This window comes from Capronia epimyces (assembly GCF_000585565.1).
Source record: "Capronia epimyces CBS 606.96 chromosome Unknown aczIQ-supercont1.5, whole genome shotgun sequence".
NCBI classification, from domain to species: domain Eukaryota; kingdom Fungi; phylum Ascomycota; class Eurotiomycetes; order Chaetothyriales; family Herpotrichiellaceae; genus Capronia; species Capronia epimyces.
In genome coordinates this window covers 423,997-447,537 of record NW_006912908.1, presented here as the reverse complement: position 1 = coordinate 447,537, position 23,541 = coordinate 423,997, and the positions used below count along the sequence as shown (strand labels likewise).

The 23,541-nt window shown below is 52.6% G+C and overlaps 4 protein-coding genes across 4 annotated transcripts; 2 read left to right on the top strand and 2 right to left on the bottom strand.

Moving 5' to 3' along the window:
* Positions 1-329: 329 nt before the first annotated feature.
* A1O3_06107 (uncharacterized protein) lies at positions 330-2,772 on the bottom strand (the record flags this gene model as incomplete). Its single annotated transcript, XM_007736227.1, has 5 exons — positions 330-1,127; positions 1,738-1,763; positions 1,811-1,996; positions 2,043-2,458; positions 2,600-2,772. The coding sequence occupies 5 exons, from the start codon at positions 2,770-2,772 to the stop codon at positions 330-332; spliced, it is 1,599 nt and encodes a 532-aa protein (XP_007734417.1).
* A 635-nt stretch (positions 2,773-3,407) lies between these two features.
* A1O3_06106 (uncharacterized protein) lies at positions 3,408-4,039 on the bottom strand (the record flags this gene model as incomplete). Its single annotated transcript, XM_007736226.1, has 3 exons — positions 3,408-3,636; positions 3,705-3,837; positions 3,892-4,039. The coding sequence occupies 3 exons, from the start codon at positions 4,037-4,039 to the stop codon at positions 3,408-3,410; spliced, it is 510 nt and encodes a 169-aa protein (XP_007734416.1).
* A 4,668-nt stretch (positions 4,040-8,707) lies between these two features.
* On the top strand, positions 8,708-10,499 carry A1O3_06105 (uncharacterized protein; the record flags this gene model as incomplete). Its single annotated transcript, XM_007736225.1, has 4 exons — positions 8,708-8,765; positions 8,815-8,960; positions 9,017-9,558; positions 9,644-10,499. 4 exons carry the CDS (start codon positions 8,708-8,710, stop codon positions 10,497-10,499), a joined length of 1,602 nt encoding a protein of 533 aa, XP_007734415.1.
* Positions 10,500-22,917: 12,418 nt separating this feature from the next.
* On the top strand, positions 22,918-23,368 carry A1O3_06104 (uncharacterized protein). The gene has a single exon (XM_007736224.1). The coding sequence runs from the start codon at positions 23,110-23,112 to the stop codon at positions 23,302-23,304; it is 195 nt and encodes a 64-aa protein (XP_007734414.1). The 5' UTR covers positions 22,918-23,109; the 3' UTR covers positions 23,305-23,368.
* The last annotated feature ends 173 nt before the right edge of the window (positions 23,369-23,541 follow it).

The window sequence follows — 23,541 nt, the reverse complement described above, 5'->3', positions numbered from 1 at the left end:
GAGATATAATATCCTGCAGTATATATCGGGTATGTCTTCCTGTGCAGACAACGGCCGCTCTTGTTCTGATCCGTCCTCACAGTTCGTTGGACAACTGTCCATCTGGGTACCCGGCCCTTCGAGCAACTGGCATCAGCATACCATATTCGTCGGCCCTGAGTCTAGCTGTTGCACAATCCTCTGAGAGAAGTCGATTCCAGGGTCCGAGAGGAGACTCACGAGCGAGACTGGAGCGGTTGGCGAGGCCGGCAATCCGTCTTGGGAAGAAGTCGGAGCGGCTACCGTGCAAGACATACGGTATGAGCCCATGACGCTGCTCTCCTGGATCCCTAGAAAGCTTCCACCACGATCCGTACGCCTTTGCTGTCTCGGTGTGGTAACGGGATGAATCGGTCCTCAGCGACTTGGACGTCTTTCAATGTCGTCTCGAACAACTGCAACCGGCCAATGTCGCCGTCAAACCGGACTTCCTTGCTGCCATATATGCGGAACAGCTTCGCCAGCATGAGATACAATTCGGCGTAAGCCAGGTTGATCCCTAGACACTGCATCTTGCCCTTAGAGAAGGCGATGAGATACTTGTCCAATCGAGGGGTTTCAATCCACCGTTCGGGTCGGTATTCGAACGGGTTCGGAAAGATCTCCGGGTTCTGATGGATCAACATGGAGGTCATGGACATCGGGGTGCCGGGGGGGATCTTCCATTGCGTTTCGCCGTCGCTAAATACCAGCGTCTCATCCGGGGCGATGCGCTCCAACCGCGTGCAGATACCGTAGCTCAGCCGCAGGCCTTCCTGAATCACACCCGTGAGATAAGGCAGTCGTTCGAGCTCAGGCAGCGGCGTAGACTTGGTCGGGTCGGGGATGGCCTCGTAGAGTTCGTCTTTCAATTTGCGCAGAATATCGGGACTGGAAAGTAGATAAAATACCGTGACGGGCAGTGTCCATGCCGTGGTCACTGTCCCTGCGCTGACCACCGTGGCACCCTCGTCGGCGAGGCGTGATGTGCGCTTCTCGGTCTCGGGTAGCGAGCTGTGCAGTATTTCGTGGAAGATGGTCGGGTGTGAGGCCGTCTTGTGTGAAGTATCGAGACCGGACCGGATGTTTTCGATTTGCATGTTGATGTCCTAGTATGGAGGGTTAGCATTGTGGAGCAGAGCGAGACTGTTATGACGTGGGAAAGGGAGGGTCTCGGTCTTGGTCTCGGTCTCAGAAGACCGGTCGATGACACTGCCAATATGAACCGGGGCCAAAGGTTGGTGCTTTGGGAGACGGAAATAGCCAGAGGCTTCAACACACGGCCCAACCCGTTGTCGGTGGGTGAAATGTCCTCGAAGAGCCTGCTTCAGGAAGTCGAAATTCGATTTCAGGAATGGTTCAAGTAGGGTGCCAGGATGGTGAGAAGTGGCGAAGGCGGGTGACCTGTGTGCCGAGGTCTTGTCATATCTTGTCCTCTGGTTCATCAAATCATCTCGTGGTTGCCCGCGGCCGTGCTCTTCGGACCCATGAATGAGTGGTTGTTGAGGTTGCAGTCTAGCCATGGGACCCTGGACATGACAGCTTGGTTGCCGCGAATGCTCGGATGCTCTTCATGAGTTGGCAGATGTACAACCCGGATGGCCATTGTCTTCAGCCGACTCCAAGACCGACGGCATACGAGGCGAGCAAAGTTGATGATCTACGGCCCACAGCTTGCTGACAGCTGGTAGGGTATTGACACCGGAGAGCTTGACTTACTCGTTTGAATTGTAGGTATCGACTTGCTGGCATTGAGTCAATAGCGGCGTCTCACCACGTAGACGAAGCTCACCATTTGGGTCGAGTCTCCTCGCCAGCCAGTCTGGAATATGCAGAATGAGCCAGAAGAACCAGTACATGTTTTTGGCAATCTGTCCGAGAGAACTCGTCCCAATGGCCGCATGGTGCATCCACGGCTCAAAATCCTCGGCCTCGAGATGATGGTCGCTTCTGGCAAACGAGTATTCCACCACGACATCTACCAACATCAGTCGAGGAGCTGGCAGTGGCTTGGGAAGAAGTACCGTATGCATACGCGGCAAAGGCGATTTCCAAATTCACGGGCGTTCTGTGACCCTGCTCCGACTGTCCAAGCTGTTTGAACCTCGTCATCAACAAATCGGCCTTCTCTTCAATGACCGATTGCAGCCTGCGCACACTCTGCATGCTGAAATATGGACTCAATGCCGCCCGTCGTGCCTTGTGCAAGTCATGTGGATTGGTGCTGGCCCCCGCCCCCGGCATCCCAAAGCCTTTTGTGTAGTACTCCCAGCGATCGCGGCGGCGGGTCGGACCGGCGTAGATCTCTTCATAGAACTGCGGAGGGTAGAAATGCAGTTCGTACGGGTTGATGCGCACCACTGGACCGTACTGCTTGTGAAGCTCCATGATCCGGAAGGTATATTGGCCGCCGAGGATGACATCGTAGTAGAATTCATACCTGAAGAATAGTCAGATGAGGTGGCAGAGTTACTCTTCGCCACTGTCGATGCATCCGGTGCTCTCTGGCCCTTTGGTCTGAACCACTTGGCCGGCTTCGCCGGAGAGAGAAATTCCCCGAGGTTGCGAGATACGGGCTTACCAAAAGGTCACAGCGGCCAGTCTGGGGCCAGGGAAATGTGCAATAGGGCTGAGGAACAACCGGTACATGGCCAGTCCAAGACCATAGGCAACCCAGAGTACCACTCCGGTCAAGACGAGGGATACCGGCGAGGCTGCCCGGGACAGTGACAGTAGACGCTGAAGGAAGGCCATGCCAGCTAGAGTGAGCAGTGAAAAGAGAATGAGGTTGGAGGAGAGATGGAACCCAACATGACACGAGAGAGTCTCTTCATATTCACCGTTATCATTCTGCTCATGATTGCCCTGCGGTCAGAGACGGTGCCACGTCATTCAGACATGTTGGTGCTACGCCGCCGTCGAGCATCTACTGCACGTCAGGCCGAGCCTAGAGTGACCGAGATTCCCACAAGATCCAGTCTCATCAAGATCACTGGCGGCGGATAGGGAATGTCGACGGTGAGGTGCATTAGCCGCTTGGTTCAGAGGCCGAGTACAGCCGAGTACGGCGGAGTATGGCGGAGTACAGCGCTACGCTACTGCAGTGCACTCGCCCACGTTACGTTTCACCGCACTGCTTTGCTGACCTACACTACGCTTCCGCTTCATGTGATGTTGCTGGCCAGAACTTCAAAGCATGCGACGTGGAGCTAAGTAGACGGTGGGGTCCGGGAGCACATTGCTTTTCGCGAACTTGAACTGAGCATGCAGTTGATTGGGGATGGGCAATTTGAATGCGGGCTCGTGAATTTAATTAAGCCCACAAATCTACAAAAGCGGCGAAATAGGCTTAGCCATCTTATCACATGACCCTCTCGGAAAATCAACCCTCATATCCGTGCACTCCCATCGAGGGATGCTGCTACTGGCAGCAGATCATACCAAAACCGCGCCTCCGTTCGCACACGCAACAAACCCGGGTCACCCATCTGGCACCATCTTCGCACGGGAAGGCCATACCTAGTCTGAGCAATGTCGTCGACAGTACCGACTCGTGGTGCCGCCGGGGTGCTCTTGATATAATGATCAAACTCAACCAGAGCCTCGGCTGGTGTGGGCCTAGGCGAGTGTCTCGTGTTAGTGTCAGATGTTCGGAGGAAGATGCGGGGGTCCAGACATACTCCTACATATCAGTGGCCACGGGTCCTGGGTTCACCGCATTGACCGTGATGCCATAGTTGTGGCCCAACTCGACGGCCCAAGATCGTGCCAAACTCTCCCTACGGGCCTTGATGCCATATGCAGGGTGCATCTTCCACCCTGAGCGCAGAGTGTCAGCCCAGGAGTCCCCGACCGATCAAGTCTCCCTCCTACCTTGACGCCTGACCACACTGCCCAGGCTGACCACTCGCCCTCCGCGGCGGAGATAGGGCAGCCTCTCCTTCATCAGGAACATGGGAAATCGGACGTTGGTGTCGAACGCCTTGTCGAAATGCTCCGGGGTGATGTCTTTCAGCCACATCTCATCCCCGGCCCCCGCATATTGGGAATTCAGCGTCCGGGTGCGAACACTTTTGTTTCCAGGCCAACTAGGCATCTAGAGAACTCCCATGGTAAAGTATAGAGCGAACTTATGTATTATAAGTAAATTCTCGCACCTTGCTGGGACTATAAGGGTGGAAGCATTGCTATGATAACGTCGTAAGTGTCTATCCGGCTAGGACACCGTAGGATGATTACGAATATTGGCGTAGTACTCAACGTCGCAGATTCACGACGACGGGGAAAGTGGTGTGGTGGTGTGGCAGGAATAGGAGTCAAATTGAATTGTATTATTGAAGGTCCGTGTTGGTAATCACGCCGTTTACATACTTATACGAGACATCTCACTGATGATTATAGGTCCACAGTGTTACTTTTGTACATCATCAAATAGAACCAAATTCTGTCGTCTGAAGGGTAAATGATATTTTTGCCGTCGTCTTGATGACATCTGCGCGGCTCACCTCATGAGCCGAGGCACTCACTCGCTGCACGCGTGACGCGTAACCTGTGACGCGTTACGCGCTGTGAGGCCATGGCGCCAAGACTGCGTTTCCAATCCCCGATTCAGAGAGTCTTTCAGCGCCCTCGAGCAGCGTCGCGGCATCAGGCGCGGCCGAATTGTTTGACCTGCGCAGGCGGGGTGGCGTGGTGCTCTCAACTGTGCCACCTGTCGGCAGGCAGATATACTTGGATACTTGGGGAGCGAGTCCTCTCACTGCTTCAGCCGGTTTTGAAGCTCCCAAGTCTTTCCCTCGCATCGTTGCCCGTGGCAGCTTTGATTGTCTGTCCGATGAGTTGAACACACGTCTGGCCGTTGCTTAACGGAGGAATGCTTAAAAGTCGTCTGAGGGTCCAACCGACCTTCGAACCCACTCCCCCCGAACTCCAGCCATCGACGAGCGTTCGACCTCCTCTTCCCGTTTCGGCTCTACTGTTTGGTGGCCGCTCTGCCCTCCGATTCATCTGCCTCAGCTGGCCCTAGCGGAGATCTGTGCATGAATACATTCCTACACCTCCTGAATTGAGTGTCAATGTTACACCAGGGCCAAGGTCCGAGGGAAACCCTATTCTATGAGCAAATCTATCTCTCATCCATGCGACGATGTTTGGGCCGGTCGACCGCGCCAAGGGAAGAAGAGAAGTAACAAGGCAAAAGGCCGTGGGTGTCTCAGCAGGCATAGTCGTCGCAAGCAGCTACCAAGGGTTGAACGGATGATGAAAGCACGGGTGGCGGTGCGTCGGGTTGTATCACCGGCGTACTGACGGTCAATATTGGTGCGTGGTGACCTGAGGATGTTATGGAGACTCATGGAGTCGCACAGCAAGAGTCTACATTCATTTGAAGGGCGCGCCGATGACTGACTGACTGAAACGCCCGTTCTTCCAATCATCTGTCATTGGCCACTTACGGTAATTCAGAAGTGCACTTTGTTTTTTGACTGTCGCCGCAGCTTTCGCACGTGCGGTCATACTGGAATGGATCCTGTCAATTCTCAAGTCGTTGTTGCTAGCTTACCTCTAGGGATGAGATACCTGAGCCATGGGTTTGCTGCTCATGTTGACGTGACACTAGATTCCGAATATGTTATACAGCAACCCAAAGTTTAGGTTGGGTACGACAAGGGCTGGAACGTCTTCCGTGAGCTCATTGATAATGAGAGGATCTAGGAGCGCCCTATGGATCCCGCCATTGGATCACTGGATATCACGGATGCAACCAGAATAGCGGATCGATCCAACCAGATGGGGACTTGACAGGTTTCATCAACAACAAGCCGGACCAGAAGATGTGTTCCAAAATCATAAGACACATATCCGACCCTCTACTCTACATTCCGTCACGCAATGTCGCTGTACTAGACATCAAGACCGACACTGTGCTCTGCATCACCGAATTCTGAAAATGTGCGCTTCACTCAAAGTATTCTATATCTATTATATCCCCTGAGTGAGAAGATGCGGCATGATCGCATGACTGCCCCAGGGAGGTAATCAGCCCAGGATATTCTTGGGATCGGTTGTGTTCTGTATTCTATCTCTACCTGTGAGGTCCTGCAACTACGATTTCCACGAGGAAGGGCGCTGGCCTACTTCGAACGGCCTAAATCCAACGGCAAATGTATAGTTCAACTGGAGGATTTCACAACGATGTCACCGGAGTCGGAGAGAGAATCATGAGGCCAAAGACTGGTGTATCTGGTCCTGGAGGCGCGATGCCAGCAAGTACACAGGTCAAACAAGGCTGCGCTGGCATCAGGACACGCCTGCGATGGTAAGAAAGTGAGATTCCCCGTGCCCTATATCGACGCAGCCTACTAAGGATCCAAGCCAGAAACGACATGTCCTGAAGAAACCAGATAGTCGGGGATTGTCAATCAATTGGGTTGAATTGGGTATCTCCGGACATCAGGGCCACCTTGGGCTCCAGCGAGGATCTCTTCCTCATCTACCACTTTCCTTTTATCGGTTGCTCGTATCCTCTTTGTCTAGCAGAGATCAAGCGCGTGCGTCCAGCTCATAAGAAGCTGCCCTGCTTCAAATGCCAACACTTTGATGGGGTTGTGCCTCAATATCTGCATTCCAGACACACCCAAGCGACTCAGAGTCACGACTACCCCAGCATTTCCACGGCACCAAAGATCTCCAGGCAGCCAGGTGCCGAGGACAGATCGTTCCAAGGGGGGCTGGGGGATACCATATTCCCAAACCCTAGCTTGAAACAAGGGATACTCTGCAGGCATGCAGCATGTGAAGCAATCCGATCTGTGCTCGAGCCCTTGTTTCAGGATCTTACAGCCACAATTCAGAATGCCTTGGTCACGACTTGGGTGAAATGGCGGGATATTCTGGTCTAGAAACGGAATTGGACTTTGGAGAGGTAAAGAATAAGCGCTGAGTATATTGGTATACTGGGAAACTCATCAAAGCCCATAGTCACAAGGAACATCACGCATTAGGTGAGGATGATTGCCTGCTTGGCTGTAATATTGGATGGTCCCGCTCCCTCAGTCTACTGCCGCCAATCTTCGGTTTCGTGACTGGCTTTCTATTGTCTCCCACTGCAACAAAGGCCTGACTTCCCAACCGCACTGTAAGAGCAACGTCGGTATTCTCCTGGGATTGTTGCAGACACCCAGCGTCCGTCTACGAAACTCCACGAGACCGCTGTTGAGGTCTGTGGGGCTGAGAGTCGACCCAACCCATGGCGTTATGCGGTACAAGAGCTTCATTGTGGATGTTCCACCCGCCATAACCTCGTAGACTCTAGACCGCGAATCTCCGAGATGATCCTGGCGGCACGGCCCTTCCAACTCTCCCGATTCGGGCCCACAATAAAAGGTGTTGGAAGAGGCTTCAACGCCGACTTGACAGCTTTGAGAAGCGACTAGAGGGACAAGAAGGCGAGTGGGCAAGTAAGGAAAGAGTATGCCTGTGTAACGTTTGCCTTGGGTCAAGTCCAACGGAGTGAACAACTGCACTGTCTTCCTTCAAGCGGTGTTGACCAACGATGATTTCGACGTGACGAACTCGGCCAAGACGTCGTGGATTTGGCCCACATACGCTGGAGACACCTGAGCTGGTTCCACCGCCACTGAACTCGTGGCTGTTTTGCCCTGGGCAGAGTATGAGTGAGGACATCGTCCCTGTGTGATATGTTGCTTTACCCTTCTTCTCGTCACTTGTGAGACGTTTGTCCGTCGTGTATTTCGCTAGACTGACAGGAGTATCTTTTCATCTTCGAAGCCTGGGAAATTAGTCAATCATATATCTAACAAAAAACAACTCGCCCCGCAAGACGTTGACTTACTGATCTTGTAGCCTCTGGTGCTCTCCTGCGCTCCTCGATAGTTTCTCTCTTTAGATTCGCGCGACTAGTAGGCATCGACCACCGCCGAAGGTTTTCTGAATAAGGGAGTATAGGAGTGATTGCCGAGCAAATGAGAGACTCTTTGCAAGGCGTGATCGACCCAATCACCAGGCATCACGGCAGCGTCGCTTTGTTCAAGCCTTCAAGTACTCGTATGGTGTAAACGGTGAGGAGGTCAGGTGGTGGGAACGTCGTGTCTGCGTAACAGGTAACAGGGGTGCTCGAGGCAGAGATAGAAGGTCAAGCGAAACAGCCGGCTTAGGGGCTTAGGGTGGGTGCCAGAATTAAAGGCGGTTTATCCAACTACTATCCGTACTTCGATAAGATTAGGGAAACCTCCAGCTCTACCGAATGATTATCTTTCTAAGATACTAGATATAATCTACGGCCTCCCTAGAGTGACTCTTGTATTTCTCATATTGAAATTCTATGTCTAGAGACAGTAGCTCTCTACTTAATAGAAGGACCGCCGTATAATCCACCATGTATTTTGGCTCCCAGTCTTAGGCCTCCCTGCCTGCACCACCCTTCCTCAACATCTCCATCTCCACCACCACCACCATACTTCCAGAGGACATCACATCTCATCTCTACCTAGCGCCCCTGATGCCTCGTAGATTATCCTTGGATTGTTACATGTGACATGATACTCGCCAGGATGATTCGTCCTTGGCGAACTTACAGCTTGAAACGCCAATAAGTGTTATAGACGCTCTTCTTTTAGGCGCCGCTGCCTTCTCGGTGTTACCCTTCAAGAGTCACCATCTCCCACTCGAGATGGAGCCGGAACGTTTGACTACGAACGTGCAAAGTTGCGAGCACATCCCTCCCAAGAGTGATTAAGACTTCCCCAGCAATACCTGGGCGCCACTGAAGTTTCCTAGACAAACGACGGAGCACATCTTACGACGACTCTAAAAGTCCGCACAAAATTGGCCGCCAATCCGACCAACAAACACCTGCGGACCCATCGAATGACAAACAGCAGCGAAATCCGCTTCCATCGCCACCGCCGACCAAGACGTTCCGGGTGAGTGCGAGAAGAGAGTCCAAACTCCCATCCACAATGCTGAACCAGTCACTCAGGATCGAACGGGGTCTTCCCACAATGACTCCTCGCCACAGAAGCGAAAAGCGAGATCGCTCGACTATATCCCATCGAACTCTCACCCAATAAAGAGACCACGCGAACAAGCAACCCCCGTTGAGCCAAGTCCTTTCATCGAGGAGTGGCTATCTCATCTCCCCGAGGGAGAGAAGTTCGCCCACGCTGGCGAAAACCCTAGCGATATGGGTCTACTTCCTCCAAAACGATCGCGGTCGTCCGATAGCCCCAGCCGCATGCTGTCACAATCAAATGAAGTCACGGAGTCTCCAGTCTCAAGAGAAAAGAAATACGCGGCGTACCGAGATGATAATTATTCCGTTGTGCTAGAGATGAAGGGCAGTTTCATGCGACCGTCGGATGCCGGGCTTGTCGACGAGGATAAGGCGTTATGTGAAGATCTCCTTCACATCAGTCAACCCAGCCTGTCAATCCACTATTTGATGAAGAATTCGATCGATTTCAGACCCTTCTCTGCGGCAGATCTAAAGCCCGAATCTACCTCGATCTACACCCCTGGGTGGTACCATCAGTCGAGAACCTCCGTATCATGGGACGGGAAGAATTTGATGGTCTCATTGAAGGCCATAATGACATCTGGACGAAAGCCATTCCGTTCTATGGACCACGGCCGCAACCGGATCACACCTAGGGTTCAAGTGGTCTAACTTTACCGAGACACAACGAAAGAAGCTCAGTATCGACCCTAGCGAAAAGTCCTACTATACCGCGCGGGAAGATATCTACTTCCCCTTCATGACAAGCGAAGTTCAGTGTGGCGGTTGCCTGTATCTGGCTGATCTTCCCAATACCCACAGCATGACCATTGCGCTTCGAGGTATTGTTGACCTCTACCGGAAAGCCAACTGTGCATCCGACGTGCATAGGAGAGCTCTAGGTTTCTCAATTTCGCACGATGAGTATTGTATACGGATCTATGTCCAATACCCCGAAATTGACGGCGAGAAGACGACCTTCTGGCGTGAGACCATCCAGCAGCACCCCCTTAATTATGGGAAGGGTCAAGCAAACTGGACGTGTGGCCAGTTTACCCTGAACGTATGCCAGATCTTTGCGCCGGCTCTTCTCGCGCGTCTAAAGGGTGTTATAGATCGAATGGCAGATCCCATACACTCCGCGCTTGAACTTGCTGATTTGGATGATCTCAGTGTCCAGAGTTCGCAGAACGACAGTAGCGCAGCCGAGTCTCAAGCTTCTGGCTTGCTTGCAGAGCTGCGGACTATGGTACATAATCTGCAGCAACAATTGGAACGAGAAAGGCAAGAGTCGGAGCAAGAGAGGAAAGAGTTGATGAAACGGATGGAGCAAGAGGGGAAAGTCAGAAAAGAGTTGACGAACCAGATGGAGCAGCAACAAAAAGGTTCCGAACAGCAGCAGAGGGGGCTTTTGGATTTGCTGAAACAGCAAAGCCAACAAATAAGGGAATTCTCGCAGAAACGTTAGGACACGCCGACACCATGGCCTCTGAGAATTGTAAGGGAGATGCTGGAAGGAGCAGTGTTTGCAGAGCCGGCCGCTGGCGCGTTGATATTTCGTTTGTGGCATGATGGATATGGCGTCCTGGTACGACGATGGGGAGCCATGAAAGGGTTTCTTGTCAGAGGCTTATCAACCCTCACATCATCTATCATCAGTCATCCCGTTGGCAAAGGCAACTCAACTGACATGTAAACGTGTGTCACACAATGAACGGTTCCCGAAATGGCCCTCGATTATTTCCTCCAACCATCGGTTCACTCACCTAAAGGATTCGGGTTCTTGACCTGCTCCCAAAATCTGTTGCCTTGCCTCACCGGACACTGGAATATCAATGGCCTTGACTAATTGAGCTTCGGTATTCCGTCTGCGCCCTTATTACTCTGTTGACTTCTGATACCGCGCCCCTTTTTCTCAATTATGCTTGTAACCACTCCTGGGAGCACCGCATGAGTTCGGAGCAGGTGTCTACTTGCGGTGCTGAATACAGAGTACTCTGCGACATGGAGTCGTGTTTGCCGAGAAGCACTGCCCGACCATCCTCTTCGTGTGCTGTCATGTCACATGTCACCGCGCTTCAGGTCCGCCGGTGTCAGTGTCGGTGTCGGTGTCGGCACGTCGTCAGCAACTGCATGAAGCTGCCTATGTCTCTCTCCCCGATCCCATTATGGCACGTCGACGTTGAGACAGTGTAAGCTCTCCGCTCGGACAACCTCAAACCAGGCTATCAAGAAGACAGAAAGGCGAAATCAGAGCAGCCTAGAGTTCCAGTGAGCTCAAGCCAGTCTATCAAGAAGACAGAAAGGCGAAAACATGTTCGACGGAGCAGCCGTTGGGACCGCTTGATTGAGGTTGATGAGACTCATCAAGAATCCACCAACAGCCTCGATTTCCAGTCAGCGACATCACAAGTCCTCATGTAAGCCGCCACCGTTGTTCCATGATCGAAGGCTAACACAACAAAGCGTACGTAGATACCATCTACCTACCCCTCTCCTGTCGAAGCCTTCCAAGCGAGAAACGAGGAACCGAATGGCAACTGAACCCGCCCTCTCCAAGACGACCGCGAACATCCTCTAGCTCCTCTGTTCAAGACGTTGACTCTATCACATATTGGAAGCAGACGTGTTGGACGCATACATATTGGACGCATACATATTGGACGCATACATATTGGACGCATACATATTGGACGCAGACGCACTGCTGGCTGTAAAGACACCACCGGCCGCAAGGACACTTTAAAGAAACTGGTGAAATCAGTCACCTATAAAATCCACAACCTCACTTCGGCGGACGCGATCGGATAGTGAGTCTGCCTCACTCAGCGCCCAGCTCAACTACACCGAGTGATCAGAAGCTAGCCAGCGCCAGGCTCGGTGACGGAATCTACATGGAGGTCGGCAAAACCGTGACTGGCCTTATCGGTCTTGCGGGAGAGCGTGCTGAGGGACCACGGTGCGCAAGAGCATAGGAAAACAATCCCGAGAAGTGCCTAGAGGTCGGGCAGAAAGAAGAGACCCGGTGCCTAGAGGTCGGCACAGAAAGGAGAGATCCGGCCTAGGAGAAGGCTCGTCGTACTTGAGAGGCTCCCCTGATCGACATGTTCATGAAGAGGATGTGTCGCCTTAGCAGAACAAGGTCTCCCCAGTCCGCGGATATCGACCTCCCCGAACGATGTCAGCAAGTGCAAGTGATGAGCGACGCCATCTTACTCGCAAAAGGAAGGCTTCCTGAGACAATGTGCTCAAGTTAAGCCGAGGCCATGAAGCAGCGAAAGAAGATTGAACCAGGAAGGGGACATTTACTGCGAAGGTACGGCGTGGAGATCTTTGTCAACGCGGAAGCACAAAACCGACCTAGGTTGTCAAGACAACTCTCTTACAAGACCTGAATCGACAAACCGGTTGAGCTAGGGTTTGAGTTGACCTCGACCCCCAGATATCCGAGCACTCCAAGCACTAAGTTTGCCAGCTTATAAGGGGTTCTTTACGAACCACCCGACCCCTGCTCAAGGATACCCCGTGTCAGCAATCTATCACCAAGAAGATAACACATCATCTCGGTCAGCAAATGGCCCAACAGTCGAATATCTTCTCCGGCGAATTCGGCGGGCCTGCCCGTTGAACATGTTCAGTGTTTGATTTCGAGGCCTGGACGGTGCTCGAGTATCCTCGATAGATGAAAGGAAACAATAGCCGGAGGCTGGCTGGCCCTGAAGCTAAGAAGAAAATGTGAGGGCTGTGGCTGCCCCGAGGAAAGGTACGATAGAGGTCTTCTTACTGCTCGGCAGTCCTGTTCGTGTGAAGCGTCCGGGGAGCATTATTATGGTTTCCAGATTCACCATTGCCGGGCCGAAGAGGCAGAGTTTGCCTGCTGATCAACCTGCTCTGATTGATCCTGAGAAGACTTGTTTTCGTGGCTTGTGCCCATGGTGGCGGCGTCGCTGGCCAATGTCTTGTTCCGGCATCCGCGAGGGCCGTGGATCGGCTGACATACTGACGAATATTATGGCAGTCGAAAGGTCTGGTGATTGCTGAACTGAGAAGGCAAATGGTAAAGTCTCGAGGTTGCTGAACTGAGAAGGCATGGTCAAGTCTCGAGGTCAGCAGAAGGAAGCAGGTCTTGATATACCTGGTGGAAACTCAAATGTCGGCACAGAGCCAAAATGTTCCCCGATCCGTCTCTCATCTTCATCGAATGCCACTGATGAGGCTTCGTGTCAAACGTCTTCGCGATTCCACAGAAGACGCTTCGTGTCCACCGTCTTCGCATGTGATCAGGACGGTGACCAGGATGTTGGACGCCTCAGGATGACTGGCCAACGATCACCCTTTTCGAAGACTTACGCCAATCATGCACCTCTGATTCTGAATTCTTTCAAATGAGAATGTCGACCGCTGTATGACCTACAATCAAGTCAGCTATCATCTCCTTGGATCCCTTTGGTGTTTCGGGTGTTGATGAAAGCCTTCCTCTCGTCCTTTGGATCAACCTCAACAAATACTATCGCATATACCGTTCGTCAGTTCTATCTTGCCGTCGTGTCCTGTCCGCGATCCTGTCCCGCGATCCTGTCCTATCCTGCGATTGTCGCTGATTCCTCACATTCTCTGTTGTTCACCTTCCATACCAATATCTATTCCGAGGACTCATGACGGACGATATCCTGGATCACATCCCCCCGAAACTTTCAAAGTGCGACTGGGTTAGTGAGGGTGCAGTGTGCATCGTATACCATATCCACCCCAGATCGTCGTCAAATACCCATTCAAATCGGGATACGAGCGATTCAAACGCAAGGTCCAGTTCTACGGGCTTTTGAGCGAAGATCGGTCTGCTCGGATATCGTTGAATGCTTTCGACTCGGTCCAAATGCGATCTTTCTCTCCTATTGTGCCGAGGGAAGTCTCAATCAGCCCCCTGGATCACGTCAAACCGAGAACGCTCGGAAAGATATCCTGGAAGAGTGATTGAGGCTACAGCTGATATCCTGGAAGAGTCATTGAGGTTACGGCAAAGGACGATACAATTGATCAGCCGGTGGATGCGGCAAAGATCTCCCAGTGGTCCCGGAGAAAGAACACAAAGGTCATGAAGCATATCATCGCCAGGCGGAGGTAGGTACGGCACTGGGTCGTCGGTATCAGAACGAAGTATAAATGACTTCTGCCGCTGCATTCCTCGAGACTCTGAACATGGCCCACAACGACATCCACCCTCGAAATTTGCTTCTCGACCTCCCAAAACAGGATGGCTCAGGCGGATACCTGATTCAGGCATCGAGCGATGTGGTTGTGGTTGATGGAACAACCCGATCTCAAAGACCGCGCGGTTCGGCAGCTGCTGGCTCTGAAAGAAGCATTGAGACAGGCGGTCAAGCTGACCGCGGGACTATGAACATCTCTCATAACGATATCCACCCTCGAATATACTTCTCGACCAGTTGAAATTTCCTTCTCGACCAGTTCTGATTATAAAGCTAAAGCTCACAGATTTCGACTCTTACGCCACGATAGTTCGACCCTTACGCCCCGATGGGGGAGGGCGCCGGCACCATGGGCACGAGTTCTCGCCGAACGAGCGAATAAAAGTAGCTTCGGCTGTGGAGCAAGAACTGAGCAGTTTGCTATCGGCTCTGTGCTCTGTGATACTTCTCCCCAGGTCCGCGGGGCTGCCATTGCTGTCTCGAAGGCTCTAGTTGCCACTCCCCGAGCCTATGATGCTCGACAGGCATGAGCCCACGAGGACGAATGTATGGATCCTGAAGAGCTTGTTCGAAGACATGAGCCCTACGAGGGCACATGTACGGATCCCGAAGAGCTCGTCCAAAGATTCCAATATATGAAATTCCGGAACCGGAGCAACCCCCACATGAAGAGAGAAGAGATCATTCGCAACTGTCGGTTTGGGGATTTCCCATCGATGGGTGATGCAGTCCGAGGTCTTTGCTTGCACTGTCCTGCCGCCCTTCCGTCCAAGCAAGTTTCAAGTTTCGGCAAAGCGGACAGCGGACAGCGGACAGCGCCGAAGAAGCTGCTTTTGGTAAAGAGCTTGTTCGGTTCGTTCCGGTCTTTTGCCAACGAAGAGATCTATGAGTCTACCAAGTCCCTCAACACCACGCCTACCGCTTTCAGGCTTGCGGTTCGGTATCTTGGTCTTCATTTCAGGGTTGCGGTTCGGAGTTTTGGTCTTCGTTCGTTGAACACGTGGCGCGGTGGCCATACCAATGTATGGACCCAATAATCACCTTGTTAGAGATGCCCCAAGATGAGGGAAGTCAGTGGTTCCGAGGATGATCATGGTGGCAACCGTTCCTTTCCCTTTGGAAAGCTCCGGGGTTACAATGTTGTGACCCGCGGTTTCGCCCCGACGGTGTCGTTGACCACCAGCACTTCCAGTTCAGCACGCTGCTTGCGCTCGGCCTCTTCTTCGGCCTCGCACTCGCGCTTCTTCATCCGCTCTTCTTTGCGCATCTTGGTGCCGGCTGCCCAGTCGGACTTGGCGGACGGCTCGTCGGGGAAGCGCCGAAGCCGCCCGATCGAGGTTTTCTCGTTGAGGGTCGACTGAACTCCAGCGTTGGGGATTGACTAAACTTCAGCGTTGGTGGCCCATTGGGTTCAGCCGTCAGACGCACCAAAACAGCCTGTGGCTTACTTCGCGGGACATTTGTCGAGGCGTTGGACAAGTCGGTCTATGCCCAGCGGCTGGCTGGTGGACGAGATGAACACCTACCGCGAGTCCTGGGACATGCAAGAAGAAAAGCAGCTCCAGCTCCATGATGACTTTGTGGCTCAGCTGCCCACCAGCAAGCCAAACGGAAACATACCCCTAGCTAGGCATTCGGTCTACTCGGTGCCGTTCTTCCTGAGACGGGAAGAGCAGTGGCTTACTTCGCGGGACCTTACTTTGCGGGAAGACAAGTGCCTTGGTCTGGTAGTTGTGCTGTGGGTTTTGCTGCATCACATCGCATCAGTGAACCGAACCGAACCACAACATTGCAGTTGCAGACCTCCAGGGGATATGTGCTGCAGCTTCACTCGACGATAGTTGTGCTAAACGGTTCAAGCTTCACTCGGAGATATTTATGCGAAACAGCTTCACTCGGCGGTGTTTAGGTGCTAAACAGCTTAAGCTTCACTCGACGAGTACGGAGAAGCAACGGTGCGGTGCGATCGAGCAACTTTTGCAACAGGAGAGGAGAGATCTAATTCCTTCCCTCCATGCAACAAAATCAGTCCTCACCTCTGAATCAACCTTCCCAACCTTCCCTCCATGCAAGAAAGCCCTCACCCCCGAATCAAACGGTGGCGGAGCGGATCATGAAGGAGACCGGGCTTCTCGACTCCGCAAAGGAAAGGCCTTCGTTGATGGAATCCAGACGACGATAGAGATTCCGAATGACTATTGGCGACGAATCCGACGCGACGACTCTGTCTGATACTTGTTCCGTACATGACATGGCAGTGTGACGACATACCCTACCCTCACGAGACCGGCCGAGGTTACCACGCCTACCCTACTACAACGGTATGTTCCCTACAGTTGTGGTCAATTTGAGGGTACCACGCCTACCCTACTACGACGGTATTCTCCCTCCAGTTGGTGATCAATTTGAGTAAGGGAAAGGGAGCCTGAGTTGGAGAATGGAGGAAGCCGGGGATGACAGGAGGCTGAGTGTGCTATCAATTGTCAGGAGACGAGGCTTAGTGCTATATCAATTACAAGAGGCTGAGTGTGCCACCTATCAATTGTAAATATGAAGATGAAGAGACCACAACGGTTGTTGCTGAGAATTGAGCGATTGCCCATCTCAGAAACAGAACAGCTGCGAGAGACAACAGAATCATAGAATCACAGAATCACAGAATCACAGAACCATAGAATCATATCCCGCGTCTTGAATCTTGAAGCTTGAACAATATAGCTAAAAATGATAGGCATAAAGTCCCGTCTTGAATCTTGATCAATATACCTAGATAGGTGCCTAGATAGGCGTAAAGCCCATGAAAGACCATGTCCTTCGAGTCTCGGACATCCCGGAGGAAATGGGCACCTTGCGCACCTACATACTTGCTCAAGCCTCAGTAAGCCACGGCCACTTAAGATGCAACTGAGTTCCCTCCGAGATCAAAGATTCAACATTCATGATTCAAGACCGACGCCATCCTTGGGCAATTCTTCCTGCTTCCGCAATTCTTGCTCCTTTCGCAATTCATGCTGCTTTCAAACTTCTCCTTGATTCTTCCTGCTTTCGAACTTCTCCTTGAGCCTCGCGCGACATCAGTAGCGAGGTAGCGACTCTTCCCATTCATTGGCGGCCAGCGATTCGATTCAGGGATTCAACTCAAGTTCAGGGGTCCAACAGGCCTTACTGTCCCAGCTCAAGTCACCAGTGTTGCTTTCAGGGGTCAACGGGTCTTCCACTATCCCAACTCAAGTCGCCAATGTTGCTTTCAGGGGTCCAATAGGCCTTACTGTCCCAACTCAAGTCATCAATGTTGCTTTCAGGGGTCAACGGGCCTCACTGTCCCGAGTACTAGACTGCCGTCATGATCGTGCTTGTCGACGACGTGATATATGTCGGAATAGTGTGTCTGATGATATATGTGGGAATACAGTGTCTGTGTCTGAACACCCTGCTTGACAACGCAGCAATGTAGGTCAAAGCTCTCCAGAGTACCCGTACCCTCGGTCTTCTGTACCTCAAAGTTCAGCTTCTCCTCCAGTAAGGATATGGCCTTCGGTACCTCGAACTTCAGCTTCTCCTCCAGGATATGGCCTTCGGAACATCAAGATCATCAGGAGAAATGAGAGATCTACCGATCCGCAGCACCCAAGAGGTACTCGTACTCGGTTTCTTCATGGCCAGCGCAGTATCTGACGAACACAGCCACCGCGATGGTTCCCGCGACTCGTCTGTACAACTCGCATCATCATAGGCGGCGGTAGTTCCCCAGATTCCATTGTGAGGGAGTCCCGCGTCCCAAGACTGAATGGGAATGATTCCCCGCGTCCTCAAGACTGAATGGGAGTGATCCTGCAGACTGAGTGTCGTTACAACTCCCACTTCTGGGGATCCCGTGGCTAGGCGGCGAGTGTCCATGTCAGTCGGAGGCTGATCACATGTTGGGATGATGACACCAGGGGCATCTCATCTCGTCCACGAGGTTCGACGTGTCATGATAGGACACAGGACACAGGACAGATTTCATGTAGGTCATCACCTTCTCCTTGTAGTGGTGGAAGCCCCTTGTTAGTGGTTGAAGCTCCTTGTTAGTGGTGGAAGTCGCGGAAACGACGGCAAGAAGTGAGACAGAGGTCCGATTAGTTGGGAAGCCAGTTTGCCATCCCTCCAGAAGGCTGGGCAGTGACTGTTCTGGTTCACCACCGTGGCATGGTTGGCTGCTCTTTTCAGAGCGGTGCCTACTAGCCTCAGATCATCGCATGAGTCTTCCGCCTTCGCAGCGGAAATGATCAACCAACCTACTCCGCTGACGCTGGGAGCGAATCCTTTTTCCTCTTCCGCCTTCGCCGCAAGCGATCCCTTCTTCCTCATTGAGCTCCGGAGCATCACAAGAGAGGTTCCGAAACTCGTCGGCGCGACTACCCCTTAGCGGAGTGACTGTCCGGAGCGTTTAGATCGCCTCTGGAACCCCGATGCGAATCTCCGAAATCGGGGGAACGCAGAGCTGCTTCGTGCAGCCTGCAGCCTGCAGCGCCCCTTTACCTTCACTTCCTCGATCCAGTGATCTGAACGCTCCGGACAGTCCAATCAGCTAAGAGGTAGTCAGCGGATAGCTTCGATCAAAACTCAAACACAGTTGAGCAGAATCGGGAGCGGGTTTTGGAACGGAGGTTTCTCGATTCTTTCGCCTTGGATCGCGCAAAGATGGAAGACGGCGACACAGTGTCCGCGGCTTGTTTACAGGAAGAGCTTCCCGAGAGACGATAGTCCGCATTGCAAGTAGTTAGGAGGTTGCACACTCCACACTTTGTGAGCTGCGAGCATTGATGACTATTGTGAATGGCGTTGCTGGGAGGGGTGACCAGTACCACTGATTCAACCTGAATAGAGGTTAATTTGAGCTCCCCGTTGCAGGATCCGCCGTAGGTGCGCCGTGTCCGCGAAGGAGTCGGAGGTCCTGGCGTCGATCACCATTCTTAATGTCGTTAGAATACGATCCGACCTGAGAGACATTGGCAACATTGGTGACGATATGGGGAGATTGACGGAGACTTCAGGTCAGCCCCATCCTCTGAAGGGCCATGCCTCTCTGTGGTCGCTAGGACGGAATTCTGAAAGGCGACCGTCCTCGACCATCTCATCCCATCCTGTAGCATCTGGGTCGACCCTAGACCAATCGGCCGAGTCTCTAGTCCTCCAGTTCTCCAGATAGGTCTTTGAAGCAGAGAGCGAGTCCCCCAGAGGACATATTGGGCGAAAGTCAAAGTCAAAGCCCAAGCCTAGCGCGATCCTTGAGGGGCCGTGGTTTGGGGACGAGATGTCGATGACAGTGGTTCGCCCCAGCAGTGCGGTTCTGAGGTAGCCAGTGAGCGGCCAAGGTGCGGGCTGATGGTATCAGCAAGTCGGTTGGTATCTCAAAGCCAAATCGACAATTGGAACTTCGAGGCAGGCATTTTCGCCATCACTGTCCAGGGTCTGGCGGACGAAGAGCCGCATTTCCGAGATTGGAGGATCATGAGCTCGAAGGTTTCCGTCTAGACTAAGCCACGACTGGACCAAGTCATGGCTAAAGCATTCTTAGGAATGCCCACTTTCACGAATGGATCATCCTCGGTAAGACGACAGATGAAGATTCCCGTGTCGAAGCGGAGGAGCGCTCCGAATCTGACTTCCTAGCGCAGTCAAGGAACGCGAGATATGCGTCTGCTAGCCAAGGCGTTATCTTGAATACGCTCAAGATAAGCTAAGATGGGCCCTCGGAAAAGGCGTATGTTGGTCGACAGACTGAGCAGAAATGGTGTTGGCGCACCGGACGGAGCATGGAGGTGAGAGGCCAAGTAAGCCGGAGAACTTCTTCTTGCCCATCGATCAGGCGAATATAATTTAGTCGTCGTCGTGCTCCATCATCTCTTCTTGGAGTGGAAGGAGTGCTCGTTCTCCTCGCCGTAGAGAAGTGGGTGACATATTGATCCCAGATATGCCTTCGCATCAGACAATATGTACTATCCTCAGGAAGAGTTGCAACGCGTTTGGAGGACTACGACATCCTCGGGCAACAGAGTGACCACCGAGAAGTCCTGTCTCAAGGGCTGCCAGGTCAATACCGGTGGCACACGAGACGCGGCGCGCCAAATGCTTTCCGTCGCTCGAGAGCTGCCCACTGTCGATCATAGAAGATACCGCTACGAAGGACAATCATTGCGACAGCAAACGTAGGTGCCGTTGGTGATATAAATGCTAAGACGAGGCTGTCAATGACACCAAGTACGGAGTACACCTGGTGACACCGTGCTGCGAGACTGCCAAGCCTTTACCAAGTCACGTGGCATGACCGTAATAGGCCTCGCATGTCACATGTCACCATCAGGCAGCAACATATTACTGTACCTAGCCCATGTTATCAGGAAGCATTCACCCATTCTACACTGGCGAGGTGGTGCGTTCCCTCGGGACCGTGTCTAGCTGTCTATGCATCCTTCTCTACTCAGTACATCCGTACAGGTCCTCGGACTTTGAGCCATGGTGACCGCCCGCCACCTTGGAATTCGGGGGCTGGCACCCCAACGGTTTGTGGCCTAAGAACATTGAAGTTGTTGCAGCTCGAGCAGAACTACTATTCTCCTCCCCTCCACTCACTGATACCTTACTAGTACATGGTCTGCTTTTCAATCCTCTTCAGTCTTGCATTGCGAAGCCCATAGCGCCTCATTCTTTCGGCGACAATCCCCAACTCCGCCCTCTCTTGGTCACCGCCAGCTACCAGAACCCTCCTGCGCCTTCGAGTACCCATTTTTGAATGGTGTTCCTCTCTATATACCGGATATATATCATCCGCATCCCCCCCCCCTCGATCAGTGTTTGGCACAGTGCCCTCCCGCAGCCCTGAAAACGCAGCCGATGCCCTCGAACCCACGAGCTTTCTCAGTATCCAGCTGAAACCGACCGTGCCGCAGGCAACGAGCCAGCCTATCCCATACTTCAAGATACCTTTGTGAGGGATAGCCGGGAATGATCTCAATCCTTCCGTGCAACACCCACCGCCGGTGTCGGAGACCTGCCTGCGCTGGTCGATTTGCTGTTCAAGAGAAAGGACCATCCTGGATAAGGCCCTCGTCCGTCTGAAGATAGAATTGCGGAAGTCTTTGTTCATGATACCGCCAGGATAACCCTATTAGGACCCAGCTGACATCTCAGTCGTTTGCCATTCCTACTGACACGAAAGACTCCTGCGAAGACCCTGTGCCCCATCCTCCAGAACTCTCCCAGCCTGCCGCCCCTGCGCTCTAACGGACCTTACTATTATTCTACAATACTTCCCGTCACCGCCTCCAGTTGAAATTGCACGAGCTTGCCCCAATACCTCTGGCGATGCCTGCTTGCTGCAAGGACCGTCGAAGATTGAACACCCCATCCCTCGGGCTACAACCCCCCGTTTGCAGGTAGAAAAAGAGTCGGCAAGACAACACTTTGGAGGAAGACACGGCGACTGAGGAGGGGTCAGGCTCTCTCCGAGGTTCTTGCTACTGAGATGATTCCGGACGCGTGTCTGAAAGAGAGAGATGCGGAAGCCGTCTAACTCATGAGACCTTCACACCCAGTCGGCCGGGCACTATGAGCCTGCGGTTTGTGGGCTGACGGAGCCAGTGTCCTTGCCGTGGCGATGCAGCAGCTGTTGGGGCGTCGCCAGCTTGGCTCAGCCCCCCCGTGCAACTCGACCGTCGACCATGATGGGCTAAGGCGCCGCATTGGTTTCAGATCATTGCCACCCTGAAGCTCAAGGCCTCAAAGCAGCCTGGCGAAATCAACGCGTTGAAGCGTCGACCTCGATTCTTCCTCCCATGGTTTGGTTGTGCTAGACCTTGACGACACCAGTTCTCTCGAGCAATCCATGCAAGTCCCATCATCTCTCCTCCGATAGACCGCTGTTGACCTGAACACCTCACCTATCTTTTTGTCGTCTCTCGCGCCCTGTCTACGCCGCTCTGATCAATCTGGTCGGAAACATCCTGCAGCCTGTTCTCCGTGCCTTCACCCTCCTGCGATCCTCTCACCTCTCCGTGGGATCCATTCCCTTCAACCGTTCACTTCCCGATGGGGTGTTTGCAGCCTGTTTTCCGTGTCTTCACCCTCCTGCGATCCTCTCGCCTCTCCGCGGCAGTCCGTTCCTTCCAACCGTTCCCTCCCGACGGGGTGTTTGCTTCCAACCTTTTGACATGCATGGAATCCTCTACTCACCGGCTGAGGCTGGTCGGGAGAAGATCAAGCTATCAGAAGCCCTGACCGATGAAGACAACGTCGTCCAGAGGTTGCGACATTGAAAGAGACGAATCGAGTATAGTCGAACTTCTGGAGAATGAGGATGACATTCTTCACCTTGTTGCACAACATCTCAACGTCAGAACAAATGCTTGCGAGCTTTCACAGGTCTCTGACTGATCTATGGAAGTTTCAACCTATATATTCCTGTTCATGTTAAATGGAATGGGCACAACCGCGTTCTATTCCGCGTTCCTCTCGCGTACGAATTGGAGAGGATTTTTTCGCTGGAAACATCGGCGAGAATATTCGATACGAAGCCGCCACATATATCTATATTTGACAAGGCTCTCCGGAGGTCCCATCCCATGCTCTGACGGTTTGGCCTCTCTGCTGGGATCACTGTATGCTTATCTCTTTGACCCAGCCTTCTCGATCAAGTCTAAAAGAAAGCAGTTCAGGCCTCTTAAGCACACATCCTTCTTATCCTTCTTATGCCGACTCCGACGATGGTTCTCAAATCGACTTCGCACATTCGCCAGATACCAATTACCGTCACCGTTTGTCCCCGACAGTCGAACATGTGCGCTTCGCACGGATTACCTTCTCCTGCCGTATGTTGAGCAGCGTCAGATGCTCTCTAAGACATTCTATTCTCACAGACACGATCCGTCACGGCGACAGATATTTTATTCTCATAGACACGATCCATTACGCCGACAGAACCTATTTAGGGATCTATTTTATATCATGGTCTCGCTAGCAAAAATCTCACAACCTCGAGTTGGCTCTTTCACCATTGACAATAGGGGATTCATAACTTTCTAACCGCCCCCTGACTCTCCGGCTCCAAGCTCTGGAAAATGAAGGCATCCCAACCAACATTCACCGCCTACGACCTACGAGGCGTTTACTTTCTTCTGTCCTGAGCTGCCCTTCCGGAAGCTCAACATGAAACAGGGCTCCAACAACTGTCGCACATTGGTTACAGTATGAACGCAACAATCAGAGACTGTCATTCATATCTCATCGTCTCTGTCATAATTCTAGGCAGCACCAAAATTT